The following is a 13,789-nucleotide window of genomic DNA, read 5'->3' on the forward strand; positions in this document are numbered from 1 at the left end:
ACTGGTGTACGCTCTCCAAAACACCGTGCACTTATTGAGGATGGAAGCATTGTGAAAGCTGCTGGTGCTGGCAGGGAAGGAGAGGGGCCAGAAAAGAAGCCACGGTGCAGTTAACCCCGTGGCTGTGGCACCTGGAGCTGGGCTTTGTTTGTCCGTTTCCGGAGAGGATGATCTGTGAGGCTGAAGCACCAAGCCCATTTCCCTCTGGGTTCAGAACCATTCTGGTTGCTAGCATGAAGCTCTGGAGATGTCTGGACTGAGATCATTTTTCTGTGCTTCAAAAGCTTTCAAATGATTTTAATTTTCTTTAAAATATGACTCTCTGCCCAGTCACAATTGGAAGTCCTTTTATCCTTAGCAGACAACAAATGTGTTTCTTTGTGTATTATATACTTTATATCCCTTCTACACTGACACTGGTATACTACACAGAAACTGGTCTGTTCCTTTCCTTTTTGCTAAATTCTGCTGCTTCCACCTGCCTTTTGATATTGAGGCCAGTAGTTCTGCTTTTCATGCAAAAAACGATCATCTTAAGGTTTTCTTCAGTGCACTTTTTTCAACATGCCACTACCTTTCTTTTGAACTTCAGTGCAAGTCCATATGTTACTAGCTTTGAGTTTGAATCCAGTTAAGGCTTGTGGCATATAAAGCAGAAGTAAGTTAAAGCAAAGAGATTAAATTAACTGTGCTGGTACAGTTACAGCCACATGGTTTGGAAGGGGACTATACTGTTGTTTTCTCTTTGCTATTGCACTCTCCCAGTTCCCAAGAGCTCTCTTACAGAATCTGCAGGAGATGGCACTCACTGAACTGTATTGTTTAACTGTTAAAAACATTTCCGTTTTCCATACCTCTGCTTTTTCCGTTTATACCATCTCTAATTAATGGGTATTTGGGCTCTCGATGTCTCCAAAAGAATGCTCAACACATATTTGTCAGCCCAAATGTTTTTGGGCAGGTCCTAATGTTGTCTTGACAATCCTGTAGTACTGTACATAGCATCCTTTAGAGCATTCACTAGCCTAAATGCTGGTCTGAGTAGTCAATTCATATTTCAGACAAAAAAAAAGAGGAAGGAAAGACTTACATAAATTGTTACTGTCCATGAATTTTTGCTGACAGTAACTTACCTACATTTTTCAGTCTGATTAAGCTGAAAATGACTTATTTCAACATGGAAAGAAACCTGAGCAGCTACCATGCACGAAAAGGTCTTCAAATTAAATATACAGTGTAGAAAAGAAGGGAAAGATATGTGAAGAAATTCTGTAAACAGTTTATTCTTCATTGAAATGATGGCATGTAGCACTCATCCAGCTCAGCTCAGATATTCTTACACTACTTACTTAACATCAACAAGGATTACTATTCCAATTCTGAATTTGGGGAAAAGTGTTTTTTTTCCCATTGCCATTGATCATTCTCATGAATGAGCAACAGTTTAATTTTTGCAGTTTCTGTCCCATGCTCTCCAGCAGAGTAAATCTGGGGACTGTGATACCAGCCTGTCCCTAGAGGAAATGGTGTAAAATTCTGAAGGAAGAAAGGAGCCGTTTACAGTGCGCACTCGGTGGGAAAGTGGTTAAGGACAAATAATGCAACAGCTCCAAAGGGAATTGTGCAAGAGCCTGGAAACACATATCTTGAAAGGATTTGAACAGTGGGGGATTTCCAAAGTAAAACACCAGCGAAAGATGAGCAGAAAGAGGAAAAAAAAGGATGGAAAACAAACCCCGGAAGACTGAATTTCTCCTCTCCTGTGTGCTGTCCCACCAGTTTCTGGTGAAGAAAGCAAACACTTTCTGTGGTCTCGCACAAGAAGAGGGTTATTTCACATGGGCTTCCAGGGCCATTCAGGAGGAAGGGAAGTCGTTATGAAGCAATGCTGTTATCCGTGGGACAGAGCTAGGCAGCGGTTATCCCTAGGCAGAGCTAGGAGCCTATGTCTGTGGAAAAGAAGTTGCCTTTTTTCACACTGGGACATGGCAAGGGCTGTTTGCAGAGCTGCTCTCTCTCCTTTCTGCCTCTCCCCTGCTCTGCCTGTGAGGTACATTAGGCTCAAGGCAGCAGTCACGAGCCTGCTCTTCCCCCGCTCCCGTGCAGACAAACCCCGTTTGTGCTGTATTTGGTTGCTCATGTGCTGTTTCTCACCAGATCCCTATTTACTTGCAGTACTCACACATCTGGCTTCTATTTTGGGGGCTTATCCTCCCCGGAGAGGTGACAGTGCAGCAGGGAGAGGGCAGGTCTGTGGTGAGTTCAGCAGTGCTGAGTGCTTTGGCTCTGTTTTATCTGGGACTCATGAGAGGGGCATCTGCGGTAAGTGCGAGTGAGCCTCTCCAACAGCTCGCAGCTGCCTAGAGGTATGTCCTGTTTGTCCGTTCCTCCCTCCTGCTCCCAGTTGGCATATGTTCTCCCTCCTTCCCCCTTTCTGCACCAGCTCTGGTGCTTATCAGATCCCATCCATAAGCCAATTTAATTTACTTTCACCAAAAACTACCCAGCAAAGGAAGTCATTTTTTCTGGGTTAGCAACTTGAATTACTTTAGGAAAGATTCAAACAAGGGCGAGATCCCGCTCAAGGGGGCAATACCAGACCCCCAAGTTGAGAGCGGGGCAGGTGGGAAGGGGAGCAGGGTGTTCTCAGCAGCAGCGAGCTGCTGGGGTGGCTCAGCCGTTTCTGCAGCCTGCCGTGCGAACAGATGCTGCGTAGAGATGTTCTAAGCAGAAAAGGGCTAAAGCCAGAAACGTTCGTATAAGCATGGAAAAGACAGCAAGCCCCAGGCTTTACTGTGCTTAGCCAGAGAGGTGGATGACACTGGATTTCCATGAGATGGTATGAGATGGTGCTGAGAGACTTCCAGCAGGGATGCTGTGTGCATGCTTTTGTTTCTCAGGAGGAGCTGTGGGGATAGGAAAAGAAAGGGCCTGCCTGGCTCCAGAGCAAAATGAGCTCTTTGGCTCCTTTTGTTCACCCTCTGATTAAGCATTCCTGCTCACTTTGGGGTGGAGATGAAATCCAGATGCTCGTCCTGCTCTTGATTCCCGACTCATGGATTTCAACGGGATGAAGCACTTTGGAAAGGCTCACTGTGCTCAGCAGAACAGCTTTGCCATTTACCTGGGAATTCCAGGAAATCCTGGTTTCATTTTCCTTGCAGTTCTCATTTAGGGGATTTTTCGAAACCATTTCTCCTCCTTGCTCTTCTTTCTGAGAAGCTGAGCGTGTTCTCAGATGGTCTCTAAGGTGAAAGTCCCTATTGTTTCTCTATTCCCTTAAACATCAAGTACTCAGAAAAACTTACACCAGCTGCATAGCCAGACTAAGGCAGACGTAGCATCGCAGTTGCTCGGGTCTCGGTATGTCCAGCCCATCAGGTGTTTGCCCTCTATCCCCTGCATAGTGTTAGCATGTATCAGCTGTCCCATAACTGACCGTGTGAAGTAAGAGTGTGTACCAGTACCCAGCGTGCATGTGCGTGGGAACGGTAGGGAGTGTGAGGTTGGGGGGGGAGGTAGGAGGGGGCGGTTGGTGGGGGAGAGTCTCAGGGTTGTGCAGGTGGAGTTAGGAACTGGGGTGATAAGGGAGGTGGGGGGCCTGGGCTGGGAGATAGGGGCTGGAGAGGCTGGTGGAGGACTTGGAGGATGAGCAGGCAAACTCGTGGGTTTTGCCGTCATTTAGATACTGTCATTCACAACTGCATGTCCTACTTGATGCCTCAGGCTGTCTGAGGGAGGCTGTCCCTGAGCAGAGGTTAGCTTTGAAGAGCACGACAGCTCCTGCCTGCCCCTGCTGCTCTCAGCCACCAGCAGCCCAGCCCAGCTCAGTGCCCAGGTCTTCTTTCAGGCTGCCCTGCTACAGGTATAATGAAACCAGAAGGGTTTCTCAAAGGCTCTGTGTGAAGTTAAAGAGCCTTTTTGTCCTCATGCCTTTCTTTTTAATTTGCCCACTGTATTTCAACCAGCACCCCTTTTTTCTGAACAACCTTCTAGAGCTTTTAGGCATTAAAGAGTTCAGAATTTGGGCAAGTTGTTTTCTTCACTATGTAAAGATCCCTAGAAAATTATGCATCTGCTCCCTCAGCTGATCTGTTCCCTTGGCACGTTCCTGTGCATGCAAAGAGACTGCCAAGCTGCCGCGAAGCCACGAGCAGACCCAGCTCAAAGCAGCCCTGGACCCGAGCGTGGCTGCGGGCGCCTGGAGGTGCCTCTCTGCCCGGTAAGTTCCTCCTGTGCTAGCACAGTGGTGTCAGGACAGAACAGGCACGGGAACTGTTCCAACTTCCTGCTTCACACAACAGCCAAAGAGAAATAAATGTCTCCTGGGTGAACGGCTGGGGACAGACTCTGAGGGCACACTTCTCCCTCTGTTGAGATTAGTGAGAGCGCTTCCAGTAAGTGCCAAGTAAGGTCTCTCAAAGAGGAGAAATAACTGTGCCCAGGTGCTATAAAATAGAAAGATGGGGAAAGTGAGGGGGAAGGAAAGGAAAAGGGAAAGGAAAGAGTTTTTCTCTGCCATACAATACAGACCTGCGTGGACTGTTATTTCAAACTGAAAACCATAAAGTAGCCAGTGTTTTCTTTGAGATCCTTTTCTCATGTATTCCTTTCTTACTGAGAGTAAGCAAGCCATCAGGTCCTCAGCCAGCGCAAAGGGGATAAGCTCTGCTGATAGCTGTGGAAATGCCTGATTTACACCTGCTTTTTTCCCAGCTGAGAACCTGGCCGACAAGCTGCTGAGCAGCTTGGGGTCTGACATGGGGTTTAAACAAATAATTTGGATTTTAAGTCTAATTCTTTAATTCATTGTCATCTCACATATGCCTTGTTCATTATAAAATTATACAGAGGCAGACTCTTGAGTGGGATGGGAGTCAAATGGTGATTTGTATTTTCTGGCCAGCCAAATCTGGCATGCCTTGCCTTGGCTGAAGAAAGTGGGACTCCTTTGAACAGGAGTTTGTCTCCTCTCACAGCGCAGAAGAGACTGTACCGCTCTAGCAAAGCAGTGCAGTAAGCCAAAGTGCCAGCTTTTGGCACAGCAAACCCAGCAGTGGATGGATGCCTTTGCAGACTGGGGTCCCAGTGAATGCTTAGGAGCCTGGGTGGGAAGCTGACTGCTGGGAGATCTTTTATGTTGGAAGATCTTCTATATTGCAAACCCTGGCAGAGCAGGGTTTTATTGTTTAAGCCCTCACTGCCCCAGGATTGAACAGGGGTGTTAGCCTTACACCATCATGAATATAATGTATGGCATCAAAAAATCCCCTGAAAATTTATGTTCTCTCAAAGAGCTTTTTTTGGAGCATGTGTTTTTGAGCTGTATTCTCTTGTTCATTGACTTCTTTATAATTTCACCATAATTCTTTTGATTTCCAGAGAGTCTTACTGGATTTAACCAATAGATCTGGAATAGTTTCTCTGATTGTGGCTTGCTGAGTTCATGTGAAACATATGATGTTGGCTGTATAGGTTGTTATATAGAGATATATGCGCATTTAGCGATAAAGCATGCTATATAGAGTACTTTCATGATGTGAGTTAAAACCCTCTATAGATATCCTTTGGGGTTGCTACCACAGTACTTTGGCCTAATTTAGTCCATACAGAGTTCAGGCAGAGTTCAGATGCTCTTGGTGTCTTTGGGCGCACACAAGGCCCTCTTTTGTTTTCTAGTATCAGTGCTTTCAGCTGCTATAGTAATTGTACTAATGAGGTTTAGTCTTTAGGAAAACATTTCCTGCTGGATTGCTCCAGAAGAGCACTAAAGAGTTAAAGACTGAAGCAGAAGGTTTCACTGTTAATCTAATCTTGAGCATGGCTGCATTGTTACAGGAAGAATAAAGTGCTGATGCTGTGCAGTAAACTATGCCGGGATGTACTCATCAGATAAAGTCAATGGACAAAAGTTTCCCTTGGTCAGTGGGCCAGTGCCTGGCATCCCACTAAGCAGGGCTGTGCAAATAATTGATTTTCAAAACATTGATCAAACTGAAGAATTATGGATGTTTTGATTTGGGTTCAGTAGAGCCTTTCTTTTAGGCATTGCTTTGTAATCAGCAAGGAAGAAGGGGGACAGCAGCTCTGCCTTTAACCCAGGAAAATTCAGCCAAGATATGGGAGTCCAAAGCTCCCAAGTCCAAGGCCCCCAAGTCCAAAGTTTTCCCCCTCCCAGCTATCCATCTCTGCCCTGCTGCCAGTCCTGCACTTCTGCCGCATGGGACTGCTTGTGATTACCCTCAAGCCCTTTCAGGGCTTGCAGGAGCAATCTATTTAACCATTATAGCTGCAGCCAGAAGTGTGTTTTCAAGATCTGAGATGAAATACAGCCAAATTTCTCAGCTAGAGCCAGGACAGTTGTTCCCTGGAATGCTTTGAAATTAGCAGGAAGATCACCAAAATCTTGATTCAGAAAATACTGAAATATTAATCTCAGTGGAACATAAGCACATGAGTAATTTTAGAGCATGTTTCCATATTTTTATTTCAATAATAAAAGAAGCAGAGTTTGTTTTCTTGAATAGAAGTGCTTTCCTGAGTCGGAGGAGATTTTCTGAGAGATTGTGGACTTAATTTTCATCATGACTTCTAAGGAAAAAATAGAGGAAAGAAAGACATGAATGAGAAGTTTGTCAGGACCAAAGTTTCCAGTTTCTGAGTATCTGTTTTTCCAGGGGTCTAAAAACTTTTGAAACTAGCTTTTTTGTTGGAGCCAACTCGTGTACCTCGGTAAAGAAAGCTCAGTTGTGCGCATAGGCAAACAATGTGCAAAGGTTAATGACTCTCAGCTTCTGAAAAATTAGTACTGAGACAAATGCATTGAGTACCAAAATCTGTGGAACCCATAGCCATGTCCTTGTTTAGATCTCTGAGAAAATCTGAACAATAAATTCCCAGCAGATACCCTGTATTTCTTAATTTCATTATAATACAGAGACAGCTGATGTTCCCAGGTCAGAAATAAGCATGCCTGGCGGAGACAAACAGTGCATGAAGTGCATCCAGTTTGGCTTTTGGCTACATGCTCTTGGAAACTTTCCTAGACTCTTGTCCAACAATTTAAACTTAATTTAGACCTGAGAAATGCAAAATGCTCTGCTTATTTATTTCAGTAAGAGCACAGTGGCTGGAGACAGTGCTGTGCAAGCAAATGCCAGCAGAAAGAGACATTGTCTTAAGTTTGTTGCAAAGTGGTTTGGATGATGCAAAGACGAAGGCAAAAGAGGATCATTAGGACACTAGGTTAAGGACCCCTCTTGAATTTGGTGTGCGTTCAGGGTTCTTTTAGCTTATTTTTTTAAAAAGATGAGATGAAGAGTGATGAATTGAGGGCCAAGATCTTAGCTTTTCTTTACTGAGTAGAAATGTCTGGCTTTCTGCCCAGCAGTGTTCTTTCGTCTCCCATGAGTCAACCTATGGAAAATAGCATTGAAGAAAAGGAGGCAAGGAGAAAACACAACCCTTGAAATGCTGTTCATGCCACATACCTGCTCTTTTGCTGCAGACAAGGCAGTAACCTCATTCTTCTTTAGTCTCTCTGGACTGCCTTGAGTCCTGCTTCAGCAAAGAGATTTTCACGTATCTTCCCCAAGATAACCTTACTGGAAGTACAGCCCCAAAACAGGGATTCCTGTCTATCAGATACATTTCTTGAGATACAATACATGAAATAGTATGCCCTGGCTGTGAGATGCAGTTTGATGGGTGCAAGTTCAAAGTCTGTACCGAAGTAAAGGTGTAAATATGCCAGGGCTAATCCCCGTTCTCACAAATCCAGCTGGAAAATGTTCACAGGTAATATCTTTTAGAAAGACAGCAGTCAGATATGGAGCCATATCTTTAACTGTTAAAGTTCAAGAACGAGAACTGTACAATCAAGGGGCTCTTGCGAGAGCCAGCTGGGGTCGTGGGTGCCGTGCAGTGATCCATGCTGCGGATCGCTGCTCTGTCCAGAAGCCGGGCTGCCTTGCTCGGCAGTGTTTGCTCCCTGGCTGCTGTGCTTCCTGGCCAGTCCAGGAACAGCTGGATCCCAGAGCTTCTAGCTCTAACATGCTGCTCAAGTGCAGAATCGTACATCAGCCGAGCAGTTAGGGCATTTGTAGAGACTTTTATGCAAGCAACTCTGTTGTGCTGCTTTACAGAAAACGTATGGTTTGGTCCCTGGCAAGATTTAGTGATTAAAAAAAGTTTATAAACAAGACTATGTTACAGTATGAAGCAATGTAAGAGTAAATATGAAGGTTTCAGCTTCATATTTCACATGTGCTTAGCTTTTGCTTCTTTCTTTGCATACTTTTAGGGAAATAAAATACCCCAAGTGTGCAGTGTAGGATTGGTGCTGTGATTTTCCCAGTGATTTACCATGTAGGCTGCCTTTGCTTTGTGGTTTGCTCTATTTGGCAAGAAGGCAAGGACATGAAGGTCCGAGAAGCCAATGAGCAGTGTAGAGATTTTACTTTGAAATGCTCCAGCAGTGAATGTGTTAAATGTTTTCATCGAAGAGTGAAGGAGAAAAAAAAAGCATATGGAGTATTTGCCAGAAAAAAGTTTAGTTTATAAAAGAGAATGAAAAGCCTTTCACATGTAACAGAGCAGGAAAGAGGGAGTATGGACTTTCCTTTTCATCAGCTTTTAATCTTAAAAAGAATGTAATTTTCACTTAGTCACAGGGGGCAGAGCCCATTCCAGTGCGACCTCCCTCCCAAAACTGCCGGGATCCTCTATTTCCACCCCGAGCATAGCAGGCGCTTTCAGGAAAGGAGTAAAATCCTCCCTGCTGCCTCAGGCGGCATAGGAATAGACATGTCTACGGGGAGGATCTGCTGCCTGGTGCTGCTGACCCTAGGGGTGCTGGCTGTGGTGGTTGCGCTCGTGGTGATCCTGACTCAACCCAAGTGTGGTCCTCAGCAATACCTGCACGGTGCTGTGGCTGCTGACACCAAGGTCTGCTCTGACATCGGCCGGTATGTGCACAGACCTCTCAGTTTGTTGGTTTACGTGTCGCGTACGTCACGGGCTTGGACTGGCAGACAGGTAGAGGTACCGCAAACGGCGGGAGCGAGCTGGGTTACTGCACCGTCCCCTGCTCCTGGGGCTGAGGAGCCGCGCTGCTCCCTGGGTGCTCTCTGTCTGCAGACAGCAGAGCTGCTCAGAGAGCAGATGGAGCCCTGCCTTGTCTGGGGCTGATGCTTGGTTGCTTTCTTCCGTGTCTCACAAATTGGCAGCTCTGCAATTTGTGTCCTTTGGGAAGGTACAAATATTTATAGTGTATAAATGCAAGGTTGTTTTTAAGATGGGGAAGCAAGACATTAACTGCTTCCTCACAGTGGTGAGTCTGTCAGCTAGGTGCTTTAGAAATCTATTAAGGCAGAAATGAGAGGAGCTAGCAGAGAGCTGCAGCTGGGCTTGAGCATGTGCAAGGAAGGCAGGCTGAGAGGGTAGGGGGGACTATGCAGCTCAGCGTTCAGGGTGAAGACCTTTATGGTGCATACTTCTGGACTGAAGCCTGCAGCAAGTTTGTCTGCTACCAGGAAAGATACTCTGTATTGGAAAGCAAAGTGCACATTTAATTGCAATTTAGTCAGGACAGTGTGAGTACAAAAGATGTATTTACATCACTTGGAAGGAAAGATGTAGGTGTAAGAAAATCCTCTGGCTACCCAGATGTAACAATTCAGTTTGTATAACACTTTTTTCTCATGCATTTCAACTCTTATATTATTTTCCTATTACTATCACTTCAATTCTTAAACTCTTGCATACCTGAAAGTAAAAGGATGGAACTTAAACCTTCACACGTAATACACACAGATGATGGGGCTGTGGGCTCTGCTGTCTATCTGGTGGAGTGGGATAACGCTGGTGAGGCCGTTGCACCGCACTTGCTGCACTGCATGTGTGGTTCTTGCAGGGACATGCTGACACAGCACTTGTGAGTACTGGATAAAATGTACTGTGGCTGCACATATATTAAGGAATGAGATGGGCTTTTTCATGCTAAGCCACAAGTTAGTTCTTCAGATGGTAGAAGTATCATGTAAGTTAGTAATAATGGAAGTGGGGAAAAATACATCATCAGATTACCCAAAGGATCAGCTGGAGAAACTACAGCACTTGTTTTGCAGCTACTGTAATTTTTAACTTGAAGTCGTGTAGGAACAGCTGGGTGGCACTGAAGTGAGAGCCATGCAAACCTGCAGTCAGGTCAGCAAACGGGAATCTGCAGCTAATCAGCTACCGATGCCAGATTGTTGTCTGTCTCCTTCCATTCTCCCTCTGTAAGAAACTCTGCCTGCTCCTGTAGCCTCAGCCATCGCCCTACCTGTGCCTCCAGCGCATGTTCCGGCAAGGTCTGTGTTCTTCCAGTCTGGCCGACCACCTTAGCTTTCCTGCACGTAGTTTCCTGAAAAGCCCTAGAAAATTCCCCCCTTTCCCCAACTCCCCATCACACATCTTTCCCCCTCCTCTCCAGCCTGGGGGATCTGCACATCATGTCACGCTCCTCCAAACGTGTCAGCTCCCCCCTCCAGTCCTGCCAAGCCCCTGGCCCTCTCCAGCCAGGACTGTTCTCCTTCACCTTGGCTCTACACCACTCGGCTTCTGCCTGCTGGTTAGCTCTACCGCTGCATGCTGCCTCCTCCTTTTCCCTGCTATTGTCCTCTTTGCCTCCTACCCTTCTCGGAAACTTTGGTGCTCTTTTCATGCTGTCCTTATACTTGGAAGGAACTGAGTTCCTGAGCTCGTCTCCCAGCTTGAGCTATCTGCTCTTGTTCTTGCACTGGATCATAATAAAAATAAAATCAATTATAAAAAGGTACATCTGCAGCAGAGCTCGTGACCAGGAGCTTTGTGTGTCGTGTTCACTCTTTTCTTTCACTGGCCTATTTCTCTGTTCATCCCCGCTGGCCCATAGAGATAGTTGATAAGGAAGATACATTGTTTGAGGGAAGCTCTGCACACATTAAACTCTTGAAAAAAATAATTGTGTAACTATTTATAGAGGACTTTAAATTGCAAAGTGAAATACTCAAAAATTAAGAAACCTGGCTGAAGCTCAGTTGCACAGACCTAATTTGGTTCCTCCTGCGCTGTACATCTGACCTGCAGTATAGGCTTCTTTAACAATTCTCCCTGCACTTCCTCAGGATCCCAGCCTCATCCTGCAGAGGATGAATGTGGCTCCTTCAATGCCCAGTGTTTCATTTTATCCCCACCATTCATGTACTTCTTACTGCATGTCCTTTACTACATATGGTCTTGTTCATTTTCTCCTGGTTATTTTTGTACTGTTAATATCTGTATGTCACATCTCAGCTCTTAGCTATTAGCATGTGCTAGTCATCGCTAAATCCTCATCGCAGTGTGGGAAGTGAGAAAAAGATGTTATCTCACCTGTATAAATAAGGAAGTCTAGCATGGACATTAAACCTGAAATTTTTTATCCTGTGTAGATGCCACGTGAGCTGCTTTCGGTTTGCTTCAAGCAGGGTTTCTGCCTTTCCGAGCAGTCTGCCCTGCTCAGGGTGCATCTGTCACCGACCTCCCCTGTGGCTGTGTGGGGCCAGGGCTCCTGCGGGCCTGACCCACGGGTCTCGGTGGGAGCGTCAGGAGGTGAGGAGCACAGCAGCCTTCTGCCTAAGCTTTGCTGAATAGGATTTTAGCATCACATAGGAATTTTGTCAAAGCAGGAGGGATGAAATCCAGTTTCTCAGAGTAATCTTAGCCATTAGGCCCTGCTGTCCCTACCTGTATACTCCCACTTCATTTGCCTCTTAACTTCAGCAGCAAACAAAGGAAGGGTTGGACAGAGCCAAGCATCCCTTGGTGCACAAGTCTCATTCCTTCGCGGATGCTGCTCGGCCAGTGAGTTGAGTGTTTTAGAAGATACAAGAGTGTTGTCTTCTGCTGTTCAAAAATAAGTCCCAAAATCATGAGACTTAAGAGGGAGAAAACAAGAAGAAATAATTAATCATGGGTTTTTCTTTTTCTTACTAACTACTCTTCTTAGCTCTTCAGTCTTTTTCTGCAATTATGCAAACATTTGCATATTTTTGCAGTGGCTACCCAGACTTGGAACAATGTAAAGATTTGGGTAGTTAGGAGAGCTACCTTGAATTGTGAGATTCCTGCTGTTGCAAGAGCATGGAGCTCGGCTAAACTCCCGAGTCCCTCCTGGGCTCCTTGCTGCCCAGGCTGCTGCTTTCCCGTCTGCCCAAGCGCTGCCTCATCCCCAGCTCTGCTGCTCCTCCTTCCTGCGCGTACCCATCTCCCTGTGCCACTGCTTGAGCCTCTGCAGTCACAGCTCCTAGTCTTTTCATCCTACCCACTTCTGCGACCCCCACCTTGCCCCTGCTCCCAAATTGCTCAGCCCTACAGGCTTCCTTCTCCTTGATCCTATCTCTGCAGCTCGGCCACCTCACTCCTCTCCTTTCTCCTCTGTAGGAAGCAGGGCATGACCCCCTCTCCCTGGTAGGGGTCCAGCCTGGGAAGCACCGAGTACCAAAGATGATAATTTCCCTGCTTTTTCTGGGACCCGAAGCCACGGCTGTTCCCAGATGCAGTTTTTTTCAGGGAAGCTGTGCTCAGCAGCTGCAGCTCAGGGATGGAACAGGCTCATTTCCACTATCATTGCTGAGCAATCCCAGGAGACTTAATCTAACCAAAGATGGATAGTTCCTTGATGACCACACACATACATATATGTGCATATATACATATATGTAAATTATTTTTGCAAAAATTTTTTTTGCTAGCTTGGCAAAATTTGAGTGAATTGTTTGAATAGAAGACAGATTGCTCATTCATTTTAGGTAATTGATTTATCCTCTTAGTGGAAACATATATGAAGGAGGAGAGGGACCTCCATACCACCATGAGAAAAAATTAGGCTGAGTAGATGAAGTATGGCAAAGCTATAACCAAATGAAGACCACGTGTTGTAATTGAACCTGTCTGCCTGCCTGCTCCACTGCTGTTAGCAAGAGTAATGAGACCAAAACCAGTCACGCTGGTCCAGTGTATAAAATCTCAAAAGCTACTCATAAAATTTTGTAAATTTTGTTCTTTAAACAAAAAGTCTTTTTTTTTTTCCTTTTAAAAAAATGAAACCCAAACGCAAACCACATGCTCTGCTCTCTGGATTACAGTGACCTGTCACTATCAGCAATGAAACTCCTGTGGCAATACACGGTGCTGTGTGTTGTTTAAAACACTCTGTTTAAGACAGAGTCCTTGTGAGCGTCTAATAGAGATTGTAGTTGAGCTGAAAGGAGAGGCAGAGCAGCTTTACACCCAAAAATGTGGATTTGGTAGCTGAAGTCCACTTCAGCAATTTGTCCTCATATCACAAAGCCATGAGGAGACCGGGGTGACTGCTTTGGTACCCAAACCTACCGTCACCTCCAGCTCTGAAGTACTTGCCCCAGATGATTGCCTGCCCCTCCATGCTTGTCATTTCTGATCCCTTTTGAACACTGGAAGAGGCTTTTTTTCAGCAACCATGCAAAAAACTTCATACTTCCTACCACTGTGCTGTTTGCGCTCTGCCCTCCACCGCTCTGCATCCATTTATTTCCAAAGGGCAGAAGCAAGAGCCAGCATGAGGGCAGGGAGAGATGTAGGAAAAGTGCTTATCCCCAGCAGTGGGATTTGATGCAGCGCAAGGAGCTGACTTGACCAGCCCAGCAGCTGTCTCTGATCCCACTTCCCCAGTGCCTGTGAGTGTAAGCTCTGGGAATTGGCTTGTCCTGAAAAAATGCCTACCTGGGGCATGGGGCAGTGGAGAGGC

At 45.8% G+C, this 13,789-nt stretch overlaps 1 protein-coding gene across 4 annotated transcripts in view; it reads left to right on the top strand.

The window, feature by feature from the left end:
- Positions 1-13,789, top strand: part of GGT5 (gamma-glutamyltransferase 5) — a 49,589-nt gene that overhangs the window by 18,288 nt on the left and 17,512 nt on the right. The window contains exon 1 of one of the 4 annotated variants that reach the window (XM_026119208.2): positions 8,479-8,966. The exons of 2 other annotated variants lie outside the window; for them this stretch is intronic. In XM_026119208.2, the coding sequence (XP_025974993.1) occupies positions 8,806-8,966 (161 nt within the window). In that variant the 5' untranslated portion in view covers positions 8,479-8,805. Of the gene's footprint in view, positions 1-8,478; positions 8,967-13,789 lie in introns of those variants that run through there. One more of the 4 variants, XM_026119206.2, reaches the window with a different exon arrangement.

This window comes from Dromaius novaehollandiae, chromosome 17 (genome assembly GCF_036370855.1).
Source record: "Dromaius novaehollandiae isolate bDroNov1 chromosome 17, bDroNov1.hap1, whole genome shotgun sequence".
Classification (NCBI taxonomy): Eukaryota; Metazoa; Chordata; class Aves; order Casuariiformes; family Dromaiidae; genus Dromaius; species Dromaius novaehollandiae.